General features: G+C 45.2%; 1 protein-coding gene across 1 annotated transcript in view; it reads left to right on the top strand.

Moving 5' to 3' along the window:
* The window catches only part of TAF4B (TATA-box binding protein associated factor 4b), a gene marked incomplete at both ends in the record, with an annotated part of 68,859 nt that extends 65,452 nt beyond the window's left edge, over positions 1-3,407 (top strand). Inside the window, one exon of the mRNA XM_079533648.1 lies at positions 3,240-3,407. Coding sequence (XP_079389774.1) covers positions 3,240-3,407 — 168 coding nt within the window. The remainder of the gene's footprint in view (positions 1-3,239) is intronic.
* Positions 3,408-27,353: the final 23,946 nt, after the last annotated feature.

Below are 27,353 nucleotides of genomic sequence, written 5' to 3'. Positions count from 1 at the left end.
GAAAAGAGAATCAATATTTAATTCTTCATCTGGCCACTGGAGAGAGCTCTAAAGATCTTAAAGTCGTGTTTTGGGAGCAGGCTCCTGACCACAGGAGCTGCAAAACAGGTATGGAACTGCTGCAGGAGCTCCACAGTATTTTCTGTTGCCACAGTCAGTAAGAGTAACTGATCTCTGTTAGGAATATACAGAAGGCTATGAGGATCACAAAGGCGGTTGCTCTGACAGTGCTGCTGATTTGACTGAACTCTGAGGGTATGTGAAGCACAGAACTGCCTGTGTAGCCTAGCTTTGCTGACTTTAAGCCAGCTGCCCTGCATGCTGTGAGAGTTGGTTTCCAGTAGCGCAGAGCCCAGTTGCTGCAGTACCTTCCTTAACTTACAGATGGGGTCTGTAAGCTATACTAAAGCTGCAGCATTGCTGCTGATACCCTGTTGGGCAGGCAGTACGTGTGCTGGGTAATTCTCCTGTTTGTTTGCTCTTTGAGGTACTGATCATTAAAAGCCTTATTTTTCAGTTCTCTTCAGAAAAGGATGACAAATGTGTCTGAGGGTAGACAGAAGACTTCTGCTATGAAGAGCCTCCCAGACTAACAAGACAGTTTTTTCTATTTTTTGCATAGCAATTTGCTGCCCCATTGGAGGGAACATAATAGAGATATCTGGGAGTAAGGTACAGCAGACTGGTGTTGTTCTAACATGAATACTAATGTCTGAAAAGCAGCATCAGGGATCTTCTTTCAAGAAGGGGCATATGAAATGCAAAGTAAAAGGCTGCTGGTACTTGTCTAAGGAAGGATGAAGGAACTTGCTCAAGAGCAGGCTTCTGGGAACACTGAAGCTTGCGTGTGATGGTTCATTGTGGTATGCAGGTGACAACATAACTTCAACTGTTTTTACTTCTGGTTCCTTAAATGTTTTATTAAAAACAGACACTCCATCACCCTGCGCTGTTTGTTCCAGTGTTCAAAACCCGTAAAAGACCCATCTTCCATGCAGCTGTGAGAGGCAACTAGTCACTGCTCATCCCCATGTAAACTGATCAGAGACATACAGGAGGTTTTGTAATGTAGGATGAGTTTCCTGACCATACAGAGCCTGTTTGCAGTCCAGTCTGAGCTGGGATGACCTCTGCTGTGCTGTGTGACTACTGTGATTTTAAACCATCTTGCACAGAGGGGCCTTTTTTTTTTTTTAACATGGATGTGGCAGCCATTGGTTTAGATAGGTTCAGTAGCTGTCTGAAGAGCCCCTCAAATACTGCACTCAGCTCTGATAGGCCTGTTGATGCTGTGTGAAATTGAAAAATGTGAACTGTCTTAGCAAACAGAAGTCCAGTATAAGCTTTGGCCTTGGAAGTGACTTTACTGCAAAACATCACTCTGTGTCCCTGCATTGGGCACGATGGGAAAGAATTTAAGCATAAACAAATCCATAATTCTGTCTCAAGCATGGGCAGCTTCTCTGTTTTAACAGCTTGCTGTTCTGATAGCTTCCAAAGCAGACTCGGAGATTTGTGATGTCTGCCTTCTTTTTGTAAGGAGGAAAACTGCATTGAGGTGGCTTTGGTTTGCATCTTTCTAAAGGTAAGTCTCGTAGTCTAATGACTATTTAGAGAGAAAATACTTTCCCCTCCATAAAGTTCTTTGAATTACAAAGGACATTACTGTTGGGTTCCTGCAAACCCTTGGGGTTTGTTTCATTTATAACATTGCCTCAGGCCTTCTGCCGCATCCTGTTGGACTGACCTCCTTTTCAACCCGTGCTGGCAGCTGCATTGCAGAGCTATCTTTTCCCTGGATCCTTCAGGGCTGTCATATGACAAACTTGAACTGTGACCCCCTTGTGTCTTACCAGGACAGCAGTGCCCTCTCTGTGCTATGTGGCCAGCAGTCTTCCCCACACACGCATTTGTTCCAAGCCATTTAACAAACTGAAAGTTTCAAATGATGGCATTTCATAGTGTTTAATAGTATCGACTGTAAAGCAAATGAAATGGTGCTGAATACCCTGCGTGCTGCTAGTAAGAAATACAGCTTCCATTTCTGCAATATGCCCTGGGTTTTCCGTGGCTAGTATGTGCTCTCTGGTGAATCCTTTTCTTTCCTTTTTTATTTACCAAAAAAAAAAAAAAAAAAAAAAAAAAATTTCAATGCTTTCCTCCTAACAACAGTAGCATTCACGACTATAAATAGTCCACTACTGATATTTGTATCTAATATATGGGTTTTTAAACCAGATTTCCCTAAGCAAAGTGGGCAAAGTCATTTTGCTGAAGTCTTACAGAGTGTTAGGGTAAGAATTGATATAGTTAGCACAGCATCCAAGCAACACCATCTCCAAGTGGTGTTGATGCTGGCAGGCATTGCCTTGCTGAAGTTACAGAGACTGAGCACTCGTATTTGTACAAATTGCATTCATTACCAAGAACCCTCCAGTAGTGATAAGAGACTGGCTGTGTAGCATAGATTGGCTCCAAGATAAGTAGCCAGTCTATTGTGCAGCTCATGGTAATCTTCTTCCTGCTCCCCACCCCTAATAATAAATCTTGGGACATTTTGGAATGCATGGGGGTTGCTCATTCCAATAGCCTGAATGTATAACTACTAAACATCATCATCTGCACACCAATTGTGCTTTCATAACCAAGTGAGGCTGCTGTCTGAAATGGATAGGCTTGGATACAGCATTCTGAATGCACAGATGCTTGGACTGTGTTTATGTCTTGCTTTTGTAAAGGACATTTGAGAGGTGATGGCCAGGATAAGAGTTTCTCCTGGCCACGTTTCAAGGCTCATGCCCATCGCAGTGATGGTTTTCTTTAAGAAGAGATGTAAACATCTGGAGTTCTTGCAACTAGGAGCACAACACAGCTCTGCACAGGAACAGTGGTAGTACCACCTTTGTTGTGAGCTTGTAGTGAGAAAGCACAGCTGTTTAGTATGACTTCAGTGAAACAGCAGTACCTATCTTACAATAATATATTTTAAGGAAAAAAAGGAATTTTTTACTAAGAATTTTTTCATTGCTTTGACTGGAGTAAACCATTAACTGGCATGTTTGCTTTGTCTTTTGAATGTACCAAGGGCATCTGGATTTCTGGTTTGTAATAAGTAAAGCTGAATATCAACAGGTTGCTTCTATGCACGCAGGCATTACAACCCAACCAGTTTGATTTAAAAACTTGTATTGACATGAAATGTTAATATTTTTCTTTTTTCTTTCCCCTTCTACTCTTAGGGTTTGAACAGCAATGGAATTGCTCCTGGGTCATCAAATTTTAGCCTTACAAAACAGCTTCTTCGTCCAAGAATAACTCGTGTCTGTCTCAGGGACTTGATATTCTGCATGGAACAGGAGAGGGAGATGAAGCATTCTCTAACCTTGTACCGTGCTCTTCTGAAGTGATTTGAATTTCACATTTCAACTTGCTGTCTACTGCCAAAGAAAACACTGAAGCATTGTTGCACTGTCTTGAAATTCCAATTTCTGGAAAACGATCCGTTGTAAGGATAACTCTTGTTTACAGATAAACATTTTTATTAAATACCTAACTTAGCACCGGTAGGGTTTTTAATAATGTTTGGCTTAAACCAGTCTGTAAACCAGTGAAAACACTGAGCTGTACACACAAGCCCCTGACTACCTTGCATTTATGTGTCTTGCAGGCTCTGAGGGCTCGATATGTGTACTAGTTTATGTATGTTACTTGCTTCAGTACTCCAGAATCTGCAACATCTGTTTGTAGTGCCTTCTTCTAATCCAACCTTATCTAGGGGGCAAGTAACTCTTTAAAGGCACTGCACAGCATGACAATTGTATTTATTCATGAACCAGCAGTCAATGCTAATTTATTGCTTGTTTGTCTCAACAAATCTCCTTAAATCAGATGTCCTTAAATTTTCTGGGTTTAGAATTACTACTGAATGTTACTTTGTGGAGCAAAGTAGCAAACAGAAGGAGTGAGGGACACTTCGTCTTCTACACATCACTCCAACTGTCCCCCTCCCCTTTCTGCGGAGAAAAGTGATTGAGGGAGGATGAACAAATTGGTCATTCTTGTGGTTAAAGTACACCAAGCAGTTGTAGGTAGGGCATACTTTGATGTTTGGGAAAATCTGGAGTTACTGAACTTGAATACAGGGAGTAAAAAAGCCTGAAAAAGAAGGGTAAAAAAAGAAACCGATCTTTTACAGGTGTGTAGGTAACAAAAAAAAAAAAAAAAAAAAAAAAAGGCAATGGGTTTAAGGGTATATTTAGAAAGAAATAAACCAAAGCCTGGGTTACTGCAAGAAAGGGATGACTTGAGATGTGTTAAATATTCTGAAACTTTACAGCTAGAGACTCTTAAGGAGAAGCATAGTGTTTGCAAAGCAGAGGATTCACTGCTTTACTGAGAATACTGATTTAGTTGTCAGCTTAATGTTTATCATACCTTAATGTGGTATAACAGGGAAACTTTTCAAGTAGAAAGTAGTTAGTTTAGTCAGTTGCCTTGTTTCCATTCAGTGAGGAGGATGCTCAGACTACCAAGACTGCTAGAATAGATTCAAAGATTTTCTGCTCTGCTGGTAAAGATTGCCTTGCGGTAGGAGGGAAAAGCTCCAGGTCACCCTTCTCCCCAGCCTCCAGACACTTTGCCTCCCATGGCACAGTGCTGCATAGCATGGCTGCTTCCCAGGACAAGTGGGAAAGGCACTGATATATTGAATGGCTTCCTGCTAAAACTTATTTTCTTTCAAGGAACAAGCTTCCTATGGTTATTTGGCATGCTACTTCAAAACTTTAAAGTGATAACTTAAACACCCTCTACCATCAGAACCACTGCATATAGTTACCAAATTCAGTAAGTTTTGAGTCAGGTTTTTTTTTTGTGTTGAAACAGTAGTAAACAAATCTAGCCAATGAATGCTGTAAATTATTTATATATGTATATATGGCATATATATATATATATATATATATATATAAGAAAAGCAGTACTTTGACTAAGCTATAGTTTGCAAGATATTGATAGCATCAGGCAAAATTGTTTTGTATAATTAAATGCTTAGCTTTACTTTTTATGTAAAGTGCAGCATTTTCCATATTTGTGTACTGTATCTTATTGATCAGATGTTTAAAATTATTTTAAATACTGCATTAAAGCAATTATTTTATTAAAAATAATAAATAGCTAACTTTGTTTATTTCCTGGTATGAGAAATTCAGCGTCTGCAGCTGTCATCACCATGACTAATGGCATGGTACTGAAAATGAGCCCCAGCTATCTGCCCATCACGCTGATTGGCACGGTTACCCAACCTGAAGTGTTAATGATAAGCATCTGTATTCTAAGGTTTTTAAACAGAACTGGGTGACAGAGCAAAAAAATTACTTGAAGGCAAGTGGATGGGGAGGGGGCAGAGTAAAAGCAACCCCTCATTTGTCCAACTTTCCCTGTCAATCAGCACAGAGCTGTTTTTTGTTTTGTTTTGTTTTTTTTATCAGATGAACAGAAGTACTTAGGACATATTCTGGGAAGTAGGAACACAGGAAGCTTCTCAGACCTCAGAGGTGTGCAATGGAAGCACTGTCCTAGATTGTTTTTGAAGCAACTCGCAACTAATTAAGTGCAGGTGGGAGAGCACAGATGAGCATCTGCATATGGGCCTGCCTGTTCTTTAAACCAATGGGACTTAAAATAAAAGGTATTAGAGAAAATGAATTACATGATAAATAGATATACATAATAAACTTCAAAAGACAACTGAATGTTTTTATTGCCTGCTTGCAATAGAGATTATGTGCTTTCGTTACTGCTGTCACAGCAAGTTGTCTCTGTTCAAAACTTTAGGAGGAAGAACAGGCATTTTCCAAAAGCTTTTCAGCAGTTTCAAGCCTGACTTCAGATAGAAGGAGCCTTGGTGAAGGTGCAAAGGCTAAAACTACTTGTCTTCTTCCTGAGGCTACATCCTATGTCTCATTTAAGCTCACCTTTGCTTCTGAGAAGAGCAAGTGACCTCTTTGCTCTGCCACACCAGGAGTTAAAGGAGGGATGACCATGGGATTATCTTCCCCTTTTTCCCAGACTCACCATCATTTATGGGAAGGTGAACTGTCCTTTACACAATAAATGCTCAGTTATGAGATGATGAAGACAAACCCTGACATTGTTCTCCCATGCTTCTTGGTTGCTGGGATGCTTGTGTTCCAGCCTCAGCACTTAGCAGCAGAGCCACTTATGTCATGGATGCTGCAATGGGTCTAAAGCTTACTCCAGGCACTTCCTGCTGTCCAGATGGTCTGTTAGTGTAGTGCCTCTTTCTGATGCACCAAGCTGTCCAGGGAACTATCCATGGCATTCAAATATTTTGCCTTCAGAGAAAAGAGTATATCCAGTTGTGTGGGGGAAAGCTGTTGTTGCTGGCTTGATTAATACCATTTTAACAACATCGTACTACACAGGATTTTCTAAGTTACACGGGGACGAAAGAGGCCTTGCACTCTTTCTCCCTCTGCTGCTTTTTTCCTTTATTGCCATTTTTGAGTCTTAATGCTGGATCCACTTGCCAGCTCTTTGCACTGTCTTTGACTCCAGCTCTCCCCCTGGGAAGGACTAGCTGAAGCACACAAACACACCCTGCAGCCTTGTTCTACGTTTAATGAGGAAGGTAGCAGGGCCCTGGGAGACTGCTAGATGATTCCTCAAAGCCATCATGCTCTCTTGGACACTGACACGAGTAGCTTAAGGCTACTGTTTGCATCAAGCTGTTCTAGGCCTGCTCTCTTGTAGGCACCTGTGTCCTACCATGTGAGTGCACTTTGCCTGGAAAAAAAATGCTGTCAGCTGCTCTCCGGGTTCATGTGTTTGCTGTGTTCTCTTTGCTTTTCTCTTCATTTGCGATCAGTGGGATTAAGAAGGAAAGACAAAAGCAAATGAGGATGTCCTAAAGGGATAGGCTGTCCAAGTGATTGGACTTGCTCTCAGTAACTTCTCAAACAACAGCTGCTGAATTTCTGAGGCCAAGCACTGTATGTGTTTACCTCTGTATGTACCACACTTGATGTCTGCGCTTGTGAGATTGTTATCCGTGGACTCAGGGTAGGAGCCTGCAGCTCTGGAGGTTACAGGAATCCACAGTAAAGGGTTCACTCAGATGGGCACAAAAGTAGTACAAAGCCTGAAGAGCTTATCACACCTGACATTCTGCCATTTCTGACACTGGCTTTTCACCAGTCAGTGGTTTGTCCCACCCAATCCAGTGGGAAGGCTGCCTTGCATGCCTGCAAGTCACAAGGTCTGTGTTACACTTGGTGCAGGCCTTTGCCAGCTAGCCAAGCACCCCTCTGGGGCTTTTCTGTTATTTTGAAGGCATAGGCAAGAAACTCAGATTTGTCCTTCCAAGGAAGGAAAAGTCGGTCATCGTTCCTAGTGCCTTTTCTGTTATAGGCATGAACTGATCACTCCTTTCCTGCTATCTGTAACTATTCTTGCGTGTTAGTTGCTAACTGTGTGGCCCTGTCCCTTCTCAGGATCCTCTATTTTACAGCTTCCATTACCTCTTGTCCTATCACGTACATGCCTTCACAAGAAGTCTCTTTCCATCTTTATAAGTCTCCTCTTAAGTATTAAAAGATGCAATAAATTCTCCTTAGAGCTTTCTTTTCATTCTCACAGGAAGTTTGTGTTTCATGGTGGCCAAGGCTTCTACCTCTAGACCCTGCTATATTCAAGGGTTTTCTACAGGTCCTTGCAGCAGTCTTTCTAACCTTTTACAAGACATTTCCTTGGCAGGTATCTTTCTTCAGAGCCAGGTTGGATGGGACACCGGGCAGCCTGGTCTAGTATTAGATGGAGAGGTTGGTGGCTCTGCCATCTAGTATTTGGCGGGGGGGTTGGAGATTCATGATACTGGAGGTCCCTTTCAACCTGGATCATTTTGTGATTCATGCCTACAACCCTACCTGACACTCATCCATTCTCTTTCCTGCACCACAAAGCTGGTCTCTGTGATACAGCCAACACTATCAAGTCATTCTCCTCTCTGCAGCTCAGTGTTTTCCTTAAGAATTTCAATTATCAGTAAACAATTTATTCTCTCTGCCAGATCACAGAGAACGTTATTCTAAAATTAGTTTGAGGTGAAAACCTATCTTTAAAAGAAATGCACAACTTCCTCTAAGCTCTGAGCTGTAACAGCTCTTGGATGTGAAATTCCAGCAACAAGGAGAGAGAAATTCCTGAAGAAGTTGCAAGTGTCAGCATATTAAAATCCTTTGATACTTTTGTGCGAAATTGTGCAGAGAATAAAGACCCCCTTGAAGAGCTGATGAGCTGAAGTACTCAAGAAGGAAAGTAGGAAAAGGAGACTGAGAACTGAGCTCTCTTCTGTCTCAGCAACTCTGGCGATACATTTACATGCTTTCTGGCATAGGCTTTTTTTTTTTTTTATAACAGAAATTGCATAAAACTGCCCTTGTAGAAGAAGAGGTCCATTGAGGTAGGTGAGTATGTGTGTGCAGGCTGTATTTTTAATGAAGCAGACTTATTGGATAATTACTACTTGGGAAAAATCCTTAAATTGTTACTTCCTGTTCAAGGCAGTTTTCACCTCTATGTTTCTCAAAATTTGGAGAAATCCTCTGTAATCCTATCACTGCACTTTGAAGGAATAGCATGAAAGGCGACCACCAGCTTCAGCCCAGTGCTGCACTCCAGGCACAAACAGCTGGAGTGCTGCCAGATGTGGGGGAATGTGTTGTTTCCGTGGGGATCAGTGGCCCGACTGATGCTGGCAAGCTGGGATGAGTAGATACGGCATGATCTGCTCAATATCTCAAAGCTGGAGCAGTTTGTACTGATGTGAAAACAAACATGGGAGGAAGCTTATAGCCCATCTGCCTAGCATTGAGCTGACACAGTCATCAGGGTTGCGCTACCTCTTGTCAGGGCGAGGGCTGTAATTTTCTGCACTCTGCCTTTCACCAGCTGGCTCATCAGCCCTTTGCAACTTGGCTGGAAGGTGGTGCAAACTCAAATGGGTCTCGTCTCAGAGAGCTCTCAGAGTCTTTGCTTCTCACTTGAAAGTTTTAACCTTCTTTATTACAGAGAAGAAAAAAAAAAAAAACTGAAAGTGACCCAAGCTTCAGGTACAAAAGGCAAATATTAAAAGTGAAGTAGGTTTTGCCTTTGAAATTCCTTGCTTCTTAGAGACTGCTGGTGAGTGATGCCCTGGAGCTGGAGAGGATGGCTCCAGAAAGAGATCCCCTTGAGTGTTTAATCAGCCCTTTTCAGTAGTCTGCTGTAGGATGCCGAAACAGAAATCAGTGTTTCTAGTTTTTTTCCCATGCCATAAAGAAGAACCTGTGGGAAGTTCTGGCTGTGTCCTTACACAAAACCAGGATATCCAGTAATTAGTGAGAGATACCTCCAGGGCAAGCTCAAATTTTGCAACACTTCCCAAGGCAGGGAAAATGCCTTGGGCTAGGGCAGTCTTGGGAAGAGAGTGAGTCAGGAAGCTGCTTTTTTTTTGCTTTTTTTTTTTTTTTTTTTTTAAGAGCAGTCTCTATATGCTTGATCAAGACAAAACTTCAGAAGAGTTTGCCAGGATCCAATTCTTCTAGAGCTCGCTACACCCGGGTGGCTCCTTCAGCTTCTGGGGTACATGACTGCTCTTTCAGGCTTTTTCTCTGTAACGTGCTGAAGTTTTTGCAGTTCTGAGTGAAAGCTGAGTTTCTGATGACAGCCAGGCCTGCCCAGGGCCAGGGGACTGCCCTGCCCCTCTGCTCTCCACAGCTTGTTGATGCATGCTGAAGTCTCTAGATTCCCTTGAGGGTATTATGCCACATATAAGGGGCTTGGCGACTTGGGGATATGGCATAAATACTCCTTGACTTTTTGAACTAAGAGCCCCAAATCTGGCTGCCTGAAGTCAGGGTGCAGTGACCTGAGTGAGTTCCCATGGCCTCACAGTGGGCAGAGTTCTTGTTTTCAACCTCATCTTGCACAGCTTCACAGGCATATCTTTTCCCCAAAGCTTTCTCCATGCCTGAAATATTTTTTTCCCCCTCAAAAGATGACCGTTCTATCCCAGTTCTCCCTAGGCTGGATGTCTTGGTTTCCTTCCATAGGAGGGCATGTGCACAAACAAATCTTCAGCTGTCACATGTCCACATGTCCGGATTGTGGGGTCACAGATCTCTATGGCAGACCTGTTGTCCTCCATGCAGACAGAAATGGTGAGTATTTGGATATCCTCCATGTGTGTGGAAACAATTCAACAGAACTAAAAGAGGGTTCCGTTACCTCCTCTTCTGGTGACCTTTGTTAACTGTTAGGCAACATCACACTTTAGCTCTTGAGAGCTTATAGATCTGGGATGGGATGTCTGGAGAGCCTTGGGAACACTGGCTGCAGTGGTCTGCAATGCACCATCATCCCAATGCCTCCACCCTCCAGCCCTCCTGAGGTGTTGCCCTCCCCTCTCCCCAGAGGGCAACAGAGATGGAGCAGTTTTCCTGTCATAGACCCCTCTTGGGATCAAAAGCAAAAAGGAGGAGGAGGACTGTCCCACACAGCTGTAGCTATTTTAAGCTATTAAGCTGTTCTCTCTTGGATGTCTCCTTCAAGATGTGCTTTGCTGTTCTGCCAACAAAAGCTTGCTATTGTTAGGCTTCTGCAGCATTGCAACAAACACCGCAAGAAGGAAACACTTCTCAGCAGCCTGACAACCTACATCCCTGCATCTGGGATTTCCCTGCAGGTAGTTTTGGTAATTCCCCCTCCCACTTGCCACACTTTGGGGATCTCCTTGGCACATAATTGTGTCCCAAGCCCTCCAACAAAGCTACATCTTGCAGCACCTCCCACACTGGCTCTCTGGAGCCAGTGGCAATTTGGTGCTGCCCATTGCTTGCAAGCCCTGGGTGTCACAGAGGGGCTCCCTTTGCTCTCTGACTGCAGTTTTCTTCCCAAGCAGGCAGGGATGCCTCTCACAGGGAACTGAAAACAGCCTCCACTCCCCAGGGCGTGGAGCTCTCCTTGCACTCTGCCTGCAGCAGGCTACCCATGGGAAGCAAGTGGCACACTGCAGAGGCTCTGTGTAATTAATGTTGTTTCTCTGCATGAAGGTAGCACTTATTCCCTGATTGATATCTGTGCTGATAAATATATAGGTCCAACAACAACTGGATGAAAAAAGATTTGAGTGGAATCACAGAATGGTATGGGCTGGGAGGGACCCTAAAGCCCACCCAGTCCCACCCCGTGCTGTGGGCAGGGCTGCCACCCAGCAGCTCAGCTACCCAGGGCCCCATCCAACCTGGTCTTGAGCTCCTCCAGGGGCACCACAGCTTCTCTGGGCAGCTGCGCCAGCACCTCACTGCCCTCTAAGTAAAGCATTTCTTCCTCATGTTTAATCTGAAGTCACCTTCTTATAGTTAAAGTTTATAGTCCTATCACTATACTCCCTGAAAAAAGCTCCCTTCTTAACTTTCCTGAAGTCCCCTTTATGAAGATTCCTTTAAAAGGTTTCCCCACAGCAACCCCAAATCCTTCAGCCTTAAAAAAAAAAACCCAACAACAGGATGTTTTGTTCCCTGACTGAATATGGATCTCAAACTCATGCTCAGCCCCTAACCACAGCCACCCTCTGTCCTGTGACTCCAGGGAGGCCCTCAGTGCCATCCCATAGTCCTTAGCCGGAGCTGGGGAAGGGGCTGTCTGTGTGTGTTGTTCAGTGAACAGACTTAATGGATGGGTTTTGCCTACAACTCTTGGAGCCCCCCAAGCAGTTTGTTTCCTGAATATGGGAGCGAAAATGCGAAAAGTAAGAATGCCTCTGGGGAAAATAAGGGGTTGGGAAACGGCTCAAAATGCGAGCGCAGGATTGCCAAACCCACACGTTCAAAAAGCATGAATCAGATCTCCAGGAATCACAAGACTGGTGGTCTAAATTTCAACTATAAAATCTGGGCAGTTTCCGAAGGGTATTTCCCTCATTGTTTTCAATTGCTCTGGGGTCAGCTGGTGGCAAGGCTCACAGGAAGCCATCCTCCTTGGCACCAGATGCTCGTCCCCACCTCCCATTGCCCCAGTCTGCATGGCTGCTGTGCTCCCTGTCCCTGCCCTTCCTACTGCTGCCCTGCTTGTGGGCAGGCTGAGCCCTGGCAGATGGGTGGTGAGGAACTGGAGTCTCTAGTTTAGACCCATGGAGCTGAATGAGACAGAGCCATCTCTTGGAGTAATTCAAACACTTGACAGGCTGGGCCATGCAATCAAAACAGCACTCCTCGAGATAGGAAGAGCTGCTGATGTTTTGGAAGAGCACAAATGACCAGAGATTGCCCTAGGAAGCCCCACGCCAAGACTAATGTGCCATGCTCCAGGCTGTGACAGCCTCTTCCTCCTCCTCAAGAATGAAGGAGCACCACAGCCTTGTTTCTGGATGATGGCAACTTTTGGCCAAATGTTCCATCATGCCCTGGCCATCCCGTCCTCTCTCCAGAAAACCCACCATAATTACACACGTAGTCTGTCCTGCTGCTTTCTGCCCTTGTGAGAGCACACAAGACACTACTGAAGGTATTTTGTCTGGAAGAACACACTAACACCCCTTCCCTAAAGTCACCATGAAAAAAACTAACTAGCGAAGGAACACTCCTATGGTGCTAGGCTGAAATCTCTCCATCTGCTGGAGCACAAGCCCCAGGTGACAAGCAGCCCCCACCCACACCTCCAAACAGGGCTGTGCTGCCAAGAGGCTGCAGCTTCCTCCCTCGGCTGCCTCACTTGAGGGCCTTCAGATGTATCACTGATCTAAACCGTTCTTGCCCAACTCAACCTTGCAGAGTCAGCTTTGCTACAAGTTGTTTCTTGTCCACCCTTCTGGAGTCCCTCAGCCACTGCCAGCGCCATGGTCGGTCCTCACATGTTCTCTGGTCCCATGTCGGCTGCTCAGCTCCAGCTGCTTACACCGCAGGACACACGAAGTGATCCCTTGGGAGATAACTCCCCGTGCAGCACCATGACGCCTTCCCCCCAAGTCAACACATGGCAGTGTTACATCCCGACACTGCACCAGTCACTCTCACCCTGTGGTTTTGCTCCCCTGTCACTCACGCCCCAGCTCACAGTTACAGGAGCAACCCCACAGGGCCTCATAGGTGCGAAGCATGGGGAAATCCCCGTCTGTGTGGCTCCTCCTGAGCTCCCCAGGCAGGCAAATTACCCGTCACTGGGAGAGCATTCTGCAGCTAGAAGGAATTGCATGCAAATAGGCAGAGCAGCCACAGTGTTCCAGCTCTCCCAGCCCTGCTGAGACTGTCTGCAGCCGCTGTGCACCTGCTCCACTGAAGGGTGGAGCTGCCATGGGTAAAACCTCACCGGGCTTTCTCCATCAAAGCTTTGGAGCATATGTAGAGCTGCCCATGGAGGAATGCGGATGACTTCCAAGCCGATGGGCAGAGACAACAACCAGTGGGCAGCGAAACCGCTAACACCTCACAGCAGTGGTAGCTGCTGCAATGGCAGCTGATGAGCTGGTTGGCTTCGAGGGCAGGGATGACTCAAAGCCAGTTGATGTTAGCTGGTGAGCTGTCATGCTGGGCTCAGCAAGGCCTAATTCAGCAATGTCTGCTCCCTGTGCTGGGTGAAAGGAAGAAGATGTTTTGGTCTCTATGGGTGAGCTGAGTTAGTCCATTCTTGCCCTAGGCTGGAGGTCATGCCAGTAGCACTGCACACTTCCTCGTGTGGTACAACAATCTGGTCTGGGGGTGTCCCAGCCCAGAGGACTGAGCATATTAGCCTATCCTGCTGTATCAAAGTCTGTATCAAAGAAGAGATGAGAATAGTGCATACATACACGGCCAGCAGCACCTTGTAAACATGCCCACTTGCCTCTGTCTGGTAGATACTCTCATTTGCCAATATGAATATACAGCTCTGCTTCCACACTCACTAGCAGAGACGCACCATGTGTGCAGCACAGAAGCAGCATGCACGGTGAGCCCAGAGCATGCAAAGATCAAAGCAAATGTGCAGCCACAGCCCGGGGGGCAGCCCCAACCGCACCCAGAGAAGCTCTCGCTCTGCTCCTCCCAGTCCTCACCTAACTGAGGGGAAGGAGGCCAGCAGAGCCTTTTCAGTGCTTGCTGGGATCATGCTTGGTATCTCAGCCTGCACTCTTGGTTGGATCGAGGTGATGAAACCTTTAGCTTCAGTGCAGTGTCTCCAGAGAAGGAATTTTAGCCTTCTCTTCATGTGCAATCCATAGCTGGCCATTGTGGCCCTCTGCTGCTTCCTACCACAGAGCAGCCTATGTGGGACGTGCTTTCTGGCAGACCTGCCACTTGTAGCCTTCTAGGCACTGGGCATACTTTTGGCTGCAGGGATGAGGGCCACTTTGCTCCATGACAAAGCTATCATCACCTGTCCAGTTCCTGACTACGGATTTCCTCTTCCTGCTGCTGCCAGCACTCCAGCTGACAAACCATTCCCCTCGCCCCTTGTACACTTCTCCCAGCTGCTTCTCCCCCTGGAGTTGCCTACCCACAACTGCCATTTTGGAGCTCAGAATGTCAGTCCGTGAGTGGTGAGTGAATAACTTTACTGATCTCGAGCTCTCCATCGAGTTCTTCAGTGTGTGCAGGCTGTGAAGAGCTGTTTATGTGAAGCAACACCTATCCGGTTTTGCTACGTGTGCCATCAGCTTCTCCTCCTTTGAAGGACGGGGATTTCCCACCCTCTACTGCTAACCTCCACTGCACAGGGCTCCTTTGGTCTAGGCCAGATGGCCTTGGAGGGGATGGCTCTGTTCTCCATTTCTGAATACCGCTGACTCTTTAAAAGATTGGGTTTGCTGCTCTCTCCTTGGCTTTGGAGCTGCAGCCCTTACCCAGCTAAATTCAGCTGGGGGAATTCCACCTGTAAGACGTGCAAGTAAGGGCAAAGACATCCTCTGCTTTGTCCCTGTCAAGTTTCTGCTCCCCAAGGCCTTGCTTTCTCTGCTGGTAGCTCCTACATGCAGCAGCAAGTCTGCTCCCCATGTGTTTCGCTGCAGCAGAAATGCCCACACATTTTTTCCATTGTGAACCTGGCTACATCTCTGCCAGCTCACGAAACAGGCTATTGTTAAGTAATTGTTTGAGTCATCAGCCGAGCCCACACCCAAGCAGGCTCTTTAGATTTGACATATGGAGGATTCACTACTGTTAGCATGGCTCTAGGGTACTCTGCCTCCTGCCTTGGCCAGGACAGGGACAACCGGTGCCCTGAGACACTCCATTCCCATGGCCTTCCTCGGGTCCCTGCTCCCAGCCACCACGAAGCCTTTTCTGGAAGAACAGAGGCTTAATGCAATGCAGAAAAGCTGCCAGACTGCCCCATGTGGGAGCTTTTTCTTCCCTCCCACCGGTACCTTGCCTTTGCTTCCTGATGTTGCCATCTATCAAGAGTCTCTCACATGCCCTCCCTGTCCCCACCATCATTACCATGTGGCACAGAGCAAACATCAGAGCTTCTTCCATGGCCAGTGCCAATGCCTCTTGCTGAACCCTGTGTGACGTGTGGGATTGGTAGTCCAATTTGAGTTTGGCACAGTTGCTACTCCCCCCCAACTCCAGCAATTAGAGGAGTGCATGACGGGGCTCCGATTTCTTGTATGGTCATTCTGGCTGACACCACCCTTTTTACCACCTCTTTACATACTCAGACAAAATGCTCGGCACATTTTCAGAAGAGGGAAGATTAAAAACCCAACCAAGAAAAAAAACAAAAAACACAACACAACAAAAAACAGAAAAAAAACAAAGTGAATTACTGAAGTTTATAAGGCTAATACTTTATAGGGCTAGCATGCACAGGCCTGAGGCCTTCCAGATAATATAATCTAATACTTGGAGATCCCCTGATGAAAGGCACTATATATGCAAAGTGCTTTATAAACATTAATTAGCTAATGTTGAAAATTTTGCCTGGGGCAGAAAAAGAGTAAAAAAATACCAAAAATCCCCCTTCTCTGCCTCCTTCCAGTCCCTAACTGTTCGAAGTTAATGATTCTCTATGTGCAAACTTAGAGCACATTTTAATTTCTGTTTACTTCTGGAGAGATGGAAGTGCTTTTATACACTTTATGTTTCTGCAAGCACTGCTAACATGGCTGCTTCCTATATCTTCTGATTTAAGTTTTGTGGATCAAGACACCTCAACACCTACAGCACGATCTTTACCACAGTGTTTGTAATAAAACTGCCCAAGCTCTGCCATCAGTTTCAGCTCATCCCTTACATTCCGTAATCACCACCCAACCAGACTGTGTGTGAATGTCCTTCTGACAGTAGCTTCACCTTAGGCCACCTCCCCAAACCTTGGGGACTCAAGCGCAGGGCAGCTGCTGTCAGTGTCATCACACCACCCATGTATGCACCTAGGGCAAGAGGCAAAGCAATAAACTTGTTAGTTATTGCGAAAGAAGGGAAATAAGGAGATCTGAAGGGAAAAATTGTCTGTTGTGTGCAGGTTGAGTTTTTTACAGTAAGGATGATGAGGCACTGGAGCAGGTTGCCCAGAGAGGTGGTGGGGGCCCATCCCTGGAGACACTCGAGGTCAGGTTCGATGTGGCTCTGAGCAACCTGAATGAGCTGTAGGTGTCCTTGTTCATCGCAGGGCAGTTGGCCCAGATGAATTCTAAGGGTCCCTTCCAACTCAGATGATTCTGTGATTCTATGAGACTGTGTTTCAAAGTAGTTCATGCAAAAATGTTCATGTTAAAAGTTGAACTTTTAATGATGTTTCCAGTAAGAAGAATATTTAATGATCCTTGCTGGAGAAGCATTTAGTTTCTAGATAACACCTTTGGCAGTTTTCAAAGTTGGTTGGATGGGGCTTTGAGCAACCTGATCTAGTGAAGGTTGCCCTTCCCATGGCAGGGGGTTTGGACTGTGATGTTCAGTGTTTCTTGCAATCCCACTGGGTGTTTTGCACCCACTTGAGTGAGTCAGCATCAAGGGATGAGACCCTTGGTGAAGTGCCACCACTTCCCTCAGCCTGAGACATGGTAACCCATATGAGCAAACTCCTGACGTGAGGCAGCGCAAATAACCCCTGGCAGTGCAACCATTCCTGAGGAGTGGTGAGAGCTGACTTCAAAACACGCGTCCCCAGCACAGAAGCAGGCATTGAGCCAGGGCAGCACCTGCAGCAGAGCTCACTGCTGGTGCGGCTACCAGCCCAGGCTCAGCCCTGCCAAACTTGTCTGGGAAAGGAGAAAGAAATGCTGTAACAGTGGTGCTGCCCTGACCCTCACTGTGCCTGGGCTGTGACAGCTACCACAGCAGAGTTGGTTGAAGTAGACAGGGTGAGGAAGACAACTTCAGCCAGCTTGGCCAATGGGCCGCTGTTATCCTGTTCCTTCCTGTGAGCTGTCACTTTCTCTTGCTCACACACTTCTTCTGCTCTTACTGAGTTACAAAGGGGCGCTGGTTCTTTAGTGCTAATATGATGAGGATCTCACCTACGGAGACTTGCGGGTAGAAGGTGAGGTGATGGCTACCTGAGCAGGAGGAGGGGAGGGCCCAAGAGTGAGGCAGGAGCATATCTGAGGATGGCCCCAGACCTTGGTGGCCAGCTCCTTTCCACTGGTACAATTATGGTCACATGCAGTGCTGTGACTGTGGAGCTGCTGGAGGGCTCTGACAGAGACAGGGAAGCTGAGCTCCTGCATATGTCTGTTACCCAGGCCAACCTTTCAAGGGCTGGTGTTCCCAAGGCTTTCCACTGCCGGGGCCCAGCTCCACTCCTTTAGAGAAGAGATATCAAACTTCAAGGCTTTGAGAAGCCTTGGATAATGCGTTTAGATCTCGCTCTCAGGTTGCCCTGCATGGAGTCAGGAGTTGAACTCGATGTTCCTTATGGGTCCCTTCCTATCCAGGATATAGAATCATAGAATCATAGAAAGGTTTGGTTTGGAAGAGACCTGTAAGATCATCTCATTCCAACCCCTCTGCTAGAGGCCAATCTCCCTCTAGACCAGGTTGCTCAAAGCCCTGTCCAACCTGGCCTTGAATGCTTCCAAGGAGAAGGGTATATTAGCATCATATTCTACGATGTTATGATCCTCATGAGTCCCTTCCAACTCAGGATATTCTGTATGTCTGGTTTGAGCAGCGTTGTTCTCGACAGCTACAATGACTGAGCCATAAGCCCCATGGGTCTCTTCAGCCTTAAAGAGAAGCCCTCTTTGTATCAATGACAGCTATTGATGAAGCCTTTGAAGGAGCTGCATAGCTTTGCCCTTGTCCAGTCCAACCTTTACAACCTCTGTGCATGTTGCCACACATCCAACCCCATCCAAGCATCCACTGCAGCAAGTCTTCTTGGGGATTTGTCAATACAGGAACGTGAGATCAAGCTCGCAAAGAGCAGTCACTTACTTACATAGGTATCTTCTTCAGATATACCTGAATGAGCTACACTGTGCTTTCATCTCCCACAGTTAAGGATGTTTAATTTTAATCCCATGTCAAAGGAGAGAAAAAAATCTGTACTGAAGTTCTGATAAATAAACCATGCCACCAAATGCTCAGATGAGCACATACTTGCTGGAAGCGGTGCAGAAAAGCCGCCTTCCAGCATTGCAGGCTGTTAAAACACTCCTTCAAATAGATGCTATTGTAAGCTGGTGATACACCAGTGCTGTTGTATTGACTTCAGATCGTAAAGCTTTTGCCATTCTGAGTGCATGCAATGCCGAGGAAGAAGAAAAACATGAAGCATTTAGCAGTTTTAGATGTTCAGCTTGAGAACTCATGAAGAGCTGCGGTTTTCAGGAGCCATTCAGCATCTGCTCTCACAGTCTGACTACTCTGACTGGTCTGAGGTGCTTTGTACTGGGCACCCATCAAGTCAGCCACCAACATCTGGAAAGCCACGATCAAAGCTGGAGATGGGGCAAGCTGGCTGCACTGCTGCTGCTGTTGAAGTTATTGATTTCCACCTCTTCTGCTTTTAAATTACTTTGCAGCATTATTGGCTCTCCGGCAGAAAACTGGAAGTTTCAAAAGTGAGAGGAGTCATTTGCAGTGCAGCAGGTGACAACCTGATTTTCCTGATTTCAGGGGTGCTTGGACCCTCGTCAGGCTTCCATGACAGCCAGGTTCTGCCAATGTTACCAAAGCCTCCAGTCTGTGCCGCAGCAGAGTGTTTGCAATATGTATTAGGACCAAAGCTGTCTACCACCCACTGATGAGCTTTTATGTGTAAAACGTCCCTTTCCCTCTGTGTGCTGAAGCAGACACAGGTTTGTTGCTTTGATAGTAATATGAAAAACCTTAACTTTGCTTCAGGATATTTGTAACCAAAACATGCGGAATTATTACACCATAAAGTCTGTTTCACTGGGTTTTGCTGATATGACAGGGTAAAAATAAAAAAAAAATAAAAAAAAAAAAAAGGAAGAAAAGGAAGGTTAATACAATAAAGAAAAAAAGACAGATGGATACACTGAACACAGTTCAGATCTACAGCACTATATTGCCCCAGCAATGCCACCAATTCAATTTAAATCCTAAGGAAAAAGCTAATGCTATTGAAGCACTGCAAATTAACAGCAGAATGTACATCACCTCTCCAAGACAACGAGCACATCAAACACCTCTGCTGCTATGTGTGCAGACGGAGCAGGGGAAAAGTAGCATAAAAGTGAAATGGTTTCTCTTCCCCTGCCACGCCGGAGGCAAGTGCCAACTCTTGCTGCTGTAAACTGTAGGGCAAGGCAATGTGAGCAGTTCTGGAAAGAAAACGAATACCACATAGCAGGCAGGCAGAATGAGACAGAGGTATTTTTAATTGATGCTAGACAAACGTAAATACTTGAAGCTGGCGTTAAGCAGCGCAGCACTTTTTCTCCCCATGCCAGGTACCCATTTATCTGGGCTCATAACCAAAGGCCAACATGACATCAGAAGCCCTGTGGTGTTTTGCCTTTGGGCAATAGCCGGTAAAACTGGTTTCATCTGGCAGATGAGAGTGTGAGCTGAGGTAATTGGTGTGTTCTTTTCTGCCTCAGATTCCTTATCTCATCCTGAATATTCCCATAACCTCCCTTTTTCCAGCCCTTTTGTTTCTCAACAAAAAAAATATTTACATTGAAATAAACATTGAGAGCCTCCAGATTGCATCAGGGCAGACACAGGTGCTGGCAGCCCCAGGAGCAATGAGCAAGCACAGTGGCAATCGTGGAAGAGGAGAGCTGGAAACAGGGCTCTTTCTGATGGGATGTCATACAGAGAAGAAGAGGTTTGGACAGACACCATTTGACAAAGCAGCGTAGCGCAAACAAACACCTGCCATTCCATTTTTCTTTCACTCTACAGGTTTGTTTGGATTATTTTCCTATATTGTTTCACAACTGAAGGATAAAACCTATCTGAATGTGATGGCAGTGTCATGAGGGAGTCTTTCTGTCTACAACCCAAGGCTGGAAGCAGCCATGGCTGCCTATTTCTGGAGCTGCAGGAGCGGTGTTTGCCACGAGTTGTGCAGGTGTTGAGAGGGCTTCCTGCAGGCATCCTCACACCAACCCTTGCTGAGGAGAGCACTCACAGAGCAAAGTCTGCTTGTATGAGAATGGCAGTGAATGCATATTATGGATTTCTGTTAAACGTGCTCTGTGAGTGAGGAGCATCACCTGCCATTGCTTTTGAGTTGGCCACGGCACATCCACAGGATTCACACTGTGGGGCAGCCCCACCTCCAGACAACATGGGACTGTGCCATGTAGATCGATGGGATGTATACTTCTAGCTTGCCAGGAACACGTGCTCATCTAAGAGCTGTCCCTGGAAATGAGTTGAAAGGGAAAAAAAGATTTTCTTTTCCTTCTTTCCAAGCATACTACTGGTAGATAAAAATGTAGCACAAGGACTGCACGTGATGCCTAGCAAAGAAAGACTTGCCAGAGGTGAAGTCCCTGCTCTGACATGCTGCATCTGTAACCTAAGGAAAAGTGCCTTGCTTTTCAAAATGCTTGTCCTTTCTACCTACGCATCCAGCTGAAGCTGCAGGGTGTTGGAAGCATGGAGAAGCCTGGGAAGTCTGGCCATGTACAAATCCAGAAAATTAGTTTTAGCCTCTCCTATTGGAACATTTTTGATGCTTTTCCCCAGCTGCTATGGAAATCACTGGTGAGGTTTCCCACTGAAGCTGAACTGGATCCCAAGTCTGTCAACCCTAGCCTAGATGAAGAAGGAGAAGAAAAAGCTGAAGATGATAGAAAAGGGAGACTTTAACTTGCCAAGCAAGGCTAAAACACAAATCTAGTGGTTATGTTAAACAGTCCAAATGAAAATTATCCAAATGTACAGGATTATAGGAGAAGAAAGAAAACAGACAACTAGAAGGAGATGATGAAAAATGGGTTAAGGGAGGAGGAAGATATAAAAGGTGGGAAAGTGAATGGGAAAATCCAGTCTGGGATCAGGGAGAGTCTGAAGAAGATGTGAAAAGAGAAGAGTGGAGGAACACTGGTGTGTAAATGTGGCAGAAACACAGGAGCTGCTGGGGTTGGGGATGGAGGGGACAGACTTGGGCTTTGACATCAGGGTCTGAACCTCAACAGCAATTCAAGGAGACTCCCCCAGGGGAGTTAAACAACTCTTTGAGCTGTTTATGGCCTCCTGATAGAAGAAGACAGTTGTAATGGGGAAGGGAAGGTAGTTGGGTGTCCCTTTGACCTACTCATCCTGCCAGACATGCCCTAGGGACTGAGCCCAGGAGGATACTGCAGGATCCTCTTTTTTTTTCTTTTGTCTTTTTCTGAGGAATTCTGTGGCTTCCTACTGGACAGTCAGGACAGGCCCAAGTGTCTCCTTTGTCACATCCCCCTAACCTCAACGCACCTCCCTCCTCTTTTGATACCTGCGAATAGGGGTACCCTTGTTCTAGGGGCTTTGGAGCTGATACAGCGTGCCATCCCTGTGCCCCTGCCATGGCATGTATTCATCTAGCAGCAAGCAACTTGGTTCCTGAGCCAACCTAAGAGGTGCCATGGACCCAGACAATCATGACCAGGCACAGAATAGGGCTCTGTCACCAGGTTCTGAACCAAGCCCATGAGTATGAAGTTGGGAATGTGGTTTTGGCCTCTCCTACTCTTGCTGTCCTTTCTCCTCTGCTTGGGGACGTTTGGCCTTCCTGCTTGGCCATGGCCTACTTGGCAAGAAGCTCTCTTCTCTCCCAGTGCCCTCTCCCTGGGCTGGAATGCCCGCCAACAACAGCAGTCTTGGGGACTAGAGGAGGCAAGTGCCTCACGTTCTGGAAGCATGTTTTGGCCTTCTAAGAATGATGAAATGAGGCAGCTGTCCATTGTGGACAATTTAGTTTAATGTGATACTGAATTTGTCTGTTTAATACACCCAGATGCTCCAGCAGTAAGTGCATTACAAAATTCTTCAATAAATAATGGAGATGGGAATAATTTTTTCACTGTTTTCTTTTTTAATGAAAATGGCAAAAACAGTAATTTGCTACAGTACATCTGCATCAGTTATTTAACGTGACATCTTGCTGTAGTAATAATCCATCAGCATCCAGCATTACATATGGATTCATAAAAAGGTTTATGTGTGTGTTGGTGCATTTGCTGCCTGCCAAACCAATTACATACATTTTACCATAAATTATACATATTGAACTGGGAACCTGCTGTGTTAATTGCTCACATTTTTATAGGGGAAAATGTGGTCATGGAGCAATTTTTCTTTTTAAACATATTGAGAACAAGGCAGAAGAAGATGCTATGTCTTCAGTTTTCAAAGCTGAGAAATCAATATTTAGCCTGACAGTTTACCATCATTAAAACAAACAAAAAGCTCAGCAAAAACAAACATTTGGAGAAGCTTCCCTTGGTGTCTTCTCTCCTCTCTTTCCTTTAGGCACCCATGTGTTTGCTTGGGGAAGTATGAAAATACATGCACAGTTGTACTGCAACTGTTCCACTGAAATGAAGACTGAACTTTCTAAGGACAGTTTCATTGCCTTCCCATGTTGGGTCCCCACAAAAGACCTTTGAGGAGCACTGGGTTGATCTTTCTTAGTGTTCTGCTGATCAACTTGTCCATTCTTCAGGAACAATGCCATGTAATTACGAGCCACAGCTTGGCTGTTCACAGACGTTCTGTGAGTAATCCTTTAAATATAGTTTATTACATCAAGCTCAGCACTGGAGCCCGATGGCTTTCAACCCCTGGTAGGACTGAATCCCCATACAGTTCCCTTCTGAATAAAATGTAAAAGAATGAAGTGGTCTCACTTGTAAAAGATACAAGAACTTCTGATGAGCCAGAAACAAATGGCGTAACTTTAGAGAGACAGTTGGAAGGAGAAATGAATTTGTGTCCTCTTTAGATCACTATATATGGAAAGAAGCATGGAAGATGTTTTGCTGCTATTTTTTATGTTTGACATAACACAATATTGTGTTCAGGGAGTCAAGAAGTACAACAGTTACAGTTACATAAAGGAAGCTGAAAAGTGGACTCATTTTTCCAACCACTCACAAGGTTCTTGTTTTATTTATCCCTGTTTAATGAGAGTTCTCTGTTGTTGCTTCTCCTGCAGAAGAATAACATCCAAGGCACTTCCCAAAGGAAACTTTTAGTCAGGCTCTGCCTCACTCACTCTCTCAAAACACAGTTAAATTTCAAGGTAAGGGACTGGATGACCAGACAGAGTATATTCATGTATTAAGAAAAGTTAGGTATAAATAATGGTTTTTCTGGAGGGAAAATAAAAAAAAACTTTTTAACATTAAACTGTTTCAATTTTTTTTTTTTTTTTTTGTCTGTGTGTGTGTGTGTGTACTTGCTTACAATACGTAGGATGTGTTGAACAAGAAAGAATGAAGGGAAAGCCAGGTAAGAAACTGGTGTTGTAGTTTAGAAAGTTGAAAGATATGGATTTCATGGATGGACTGTTTGATAGACAAGAAATTGGTTACAAGATCGTGCTCAGAGAGCAGTAGTCAATGTCTGAATATTCAGATGGAGATCAGTGACAAGTGGTGCCTCTCAGAGATCGGTACTGAGATAACTGCTCTTTAACATCTTCATCAGTTACATTGACTGTGGAATTGAATGCATTCTCAGCAACTTGGCAGATGACACCATGCTGTGTGGTGCAGTTGACACCCAAGGGACAGGATGTCATCCAGAGGGGCCTAGAGAGGCTTGAGCAGTAGGCCCAGATGTACCTCAATGAGATTCAACAAAGCCAAGTGCAAGGTCTTGCACTTGGGTCATGGTAACCCCAGCTATCAGTACAAGCTGAGGGATGTAAGGATGTAGCACAGCACTGCCAAAAAGGATCTGGGGGTACTGGTGGGTGGCAAGCTGGATATGAGCCAGCAATGTGACCTCACAGCCCAGAAAGCCAACTGTATCCTGGGCTGCATCAAAAGGAGCGTGGCCAGCAGGGCAAGGGAGGTGATCCTGCCCCTCTGTTATGTGCTGGTGAGATCTCACCTGGAGGACTGCATCCAGATGTGGAGTCCTCTGTACAGGAGAGACATGGAGCTGTTGGAGCACATTTCAGAGGAGGGCCACAAAAATAAAGCAAGGGATGGAACAGCTCGCTTGTGAGACAGGCTGAGAGAGCTGGGGTCTGGAGAAGAGAAGGTGACCTAAAAGCAGCCTTTCAGTATCCAAATGGGGGCTCTAAGAAAGAAGTCAGACTCTTTAGCATGGTCTACTGTGATTAGAACAAGGGGAGATGGTTTCAAACTAAAACAGGGAGACTTAGGTTGGCTGTAAGGAAGAAAGTTTCTATAAAAGGGTGATGAAGCACTGGACGAGGTTGTCCAGAGAGGTGGTTGATGCCCCATCCCTGGAGACACTCAAGGTCAGGCTGGATGGGGCTGTGAGCAACCTAATCTAATTGTAGGTGTCCCTGTTCATTGCAGGGGAGTTGGACCAGATGGCTTTTAAGGGTCCCTTCCAACTCAAATGATTCTGTGATTCTATGATTAATGCATTAATGTTGGAAGAAGGAGATAATGAGAACACTGTTACAAAATAGACTTTTTCAGATTGTCTTTTCTTTCTTCGCTCTACACTGAGTGGCTGTCCAGGTTTTGCTTTTGTGTGCTTTCCCAGTAACAGATGTAGCTGTTTCATCTTTGAACAAAGCAATAAGGAGCATTTCCTCCTCTATGCATTGTCACTCAAATTACTGCCCTTCTCCCTCTGTGCCTTGCTGTGTGAAAAGTTCATGCTGATCAATTTTTCTGACGAGCATTTTACTTGCCCTTATTCTTTGCCATTCCCATGTTTTACCATTACTAACCATATAAAATACAAACCTAACACCAGAGCTGCCAGTGACTCTAAATATTTCTTTTATGGTGTGCTTCTTAAGCATTGCTGAAGACTGATAGCCACGTGAGGACCCTTCCATGTTTACACAGTGCTCTTCCTCCCATACTCTGTTTTTAGCCCTGCTCTTGCAGCACTCACTCATTATCTGGGGAAAGCATCATTAAGTGGTGGTCATTGGTACCCCACGCTGATGATCCCCCACATCAATTCTGCAGAGCACCTAACAAGCACAGACTGTCTGAAACTGATGCAATAAAAATAAAGCCCAGCTAAGTATCGAGGAGAGGTAAGTATCCTAATTTTTTCTGTCTCATATTGCAAATCTCTTATGGCAAATCTCATACTGCAGCTGCTGTCAGGCCAATGAGAACAGCAAGCAAACAACAGCCATGAGTGCGGCTACATCTCTGAAATTGAAGAACGTGCAGCAATGTAAGCATGCATAAAATGAAGGCATGCTGCTTGAGAGATGCCGGCAAAGTACTAGGATAAAGAGTGACATTTACTACCAAGATGTGTAGAAACAGCATTCTTTTTATCTCCCACCATATTACAGCCCTGTATCACATCTCTGGTAGATCTCATGGAGTAAGTTAGAAATAGACTCATTCATACACAATGGACAATGGGAAAGAAGCATTTTTCCTAACATTTTGAGAAACACTTTTTCCTACCAAAACAAGGTATATCCTACTCTGAATTATTACCTTTGCCTCTGAGCTTAATGAATTCATTAAAATTAAGCAGGTAAAGATTTTAATCTAAAATAGATGTAGAGTTGTAAATCAGATGGATTTGTGCTGATGTTAAATTTCGGCAAAAAGAGAGTTGTGCATAGAGGAGAGGCATCGGTGAGAGGAAGGGGTGACCACCAGCACTGGTCACTGGGAACAACTGTCCCATCCAGTTGGTAAATCTCAGTGCTGGGCCAGTGAGCGAGGAGTAGCCATGGGTTTGAGGTCACAGAGAATCTCATAGAATCATAGAATCATAGAATGGCCTGGGTTGAAAAGGACCATCATGATCATCTAGTTTCAACCCCTCTGCTATGAAGGTTGGAAAGACCAATAAGATCAGCTAGTCCAACCATCAGCCCATGCATGTGCCTGCTCTAGGCCACGTCACTCAGTGCCACATCCACCCTTTTGTTGAAAACCTCCAGGGAACAGAATTGTACAGAAGGTTACAATTAAGGTTAGAAAGACCAACATGCTTCCACGTCGTTCCCATCAGCACAGCATTCATTCACTCTCCAAAGAGCAACCTGAGGATTTTTCCTTCCCAGAAAGGGGAAGATTGATCAGAAATGAACTTGAATGCATGCAACATGTTATACCACCATGTTCCATGCACTGTGTTTGATTTCTCTTCACCACTGCTCCGCTGTGCTTCCTCGCTGGATTTCAAAGCACTCAGAGCGCTCTGCTCTGCAATATCTGGTTTCAGGCAAGCAGCGTGGCAGTGTGCCTGAGCTGAGAAAATATGCTTGAAGTCTGCATTCACAGGCGGCTTCAGCATCCTAAGGAAAACGCTTTGTTTTTGTAGCCTGAAAGTATGTCGCAAACATGAATAGAATGATACGCTCACTCTCCCTTGCCCTCAATCCTCTTCACCTTAGGAAAAAATTATACACTTCCAATTACAGGGCCAGTTAAAATCAATACAAAGGTGGGAGAAAACAGATCATTTTTCTTATGGAAGTAACTGTTTTCATTAATTTTTCATTAGTCCTGCTTTTGTTGTGCTATCCATCACTGAAGGAGCTGGTATGCAGTAGATTACATTTAGGTTATCTTACATGCTTCCAGGATTTAGTAGATATTGTCTGATAAAGCTGCAAGCTCTATGGCTTTAACTTACATCTATCAATAATGCATCAGAAGAGAATTTTTTTGCACGCAGCTGTCCCTGAGCCAAGCAGCTTTCTCCTGGAATAGCAGCGCTGGTTACAGCTGATACGCTGCTGCAGTTTACAAACCTCTCATCTGAAGGCTACAACTGCGA

This window comes from Tetrao urogallus, assembly GCF_951394365.1.
Source record: "Tetrao urogallus genome assembly, chromosome: 3".
Classification (NCBI taxonomy): domain Eukaryota; kingdom Metazoa; phylum Chordata; class Aves; order Galliformes; family Phasianidae; genus Tetrao; species Tetrao urogallus.
This window is presented reverse-complemented; position numbering and strand designations above follow the sequence as displayed.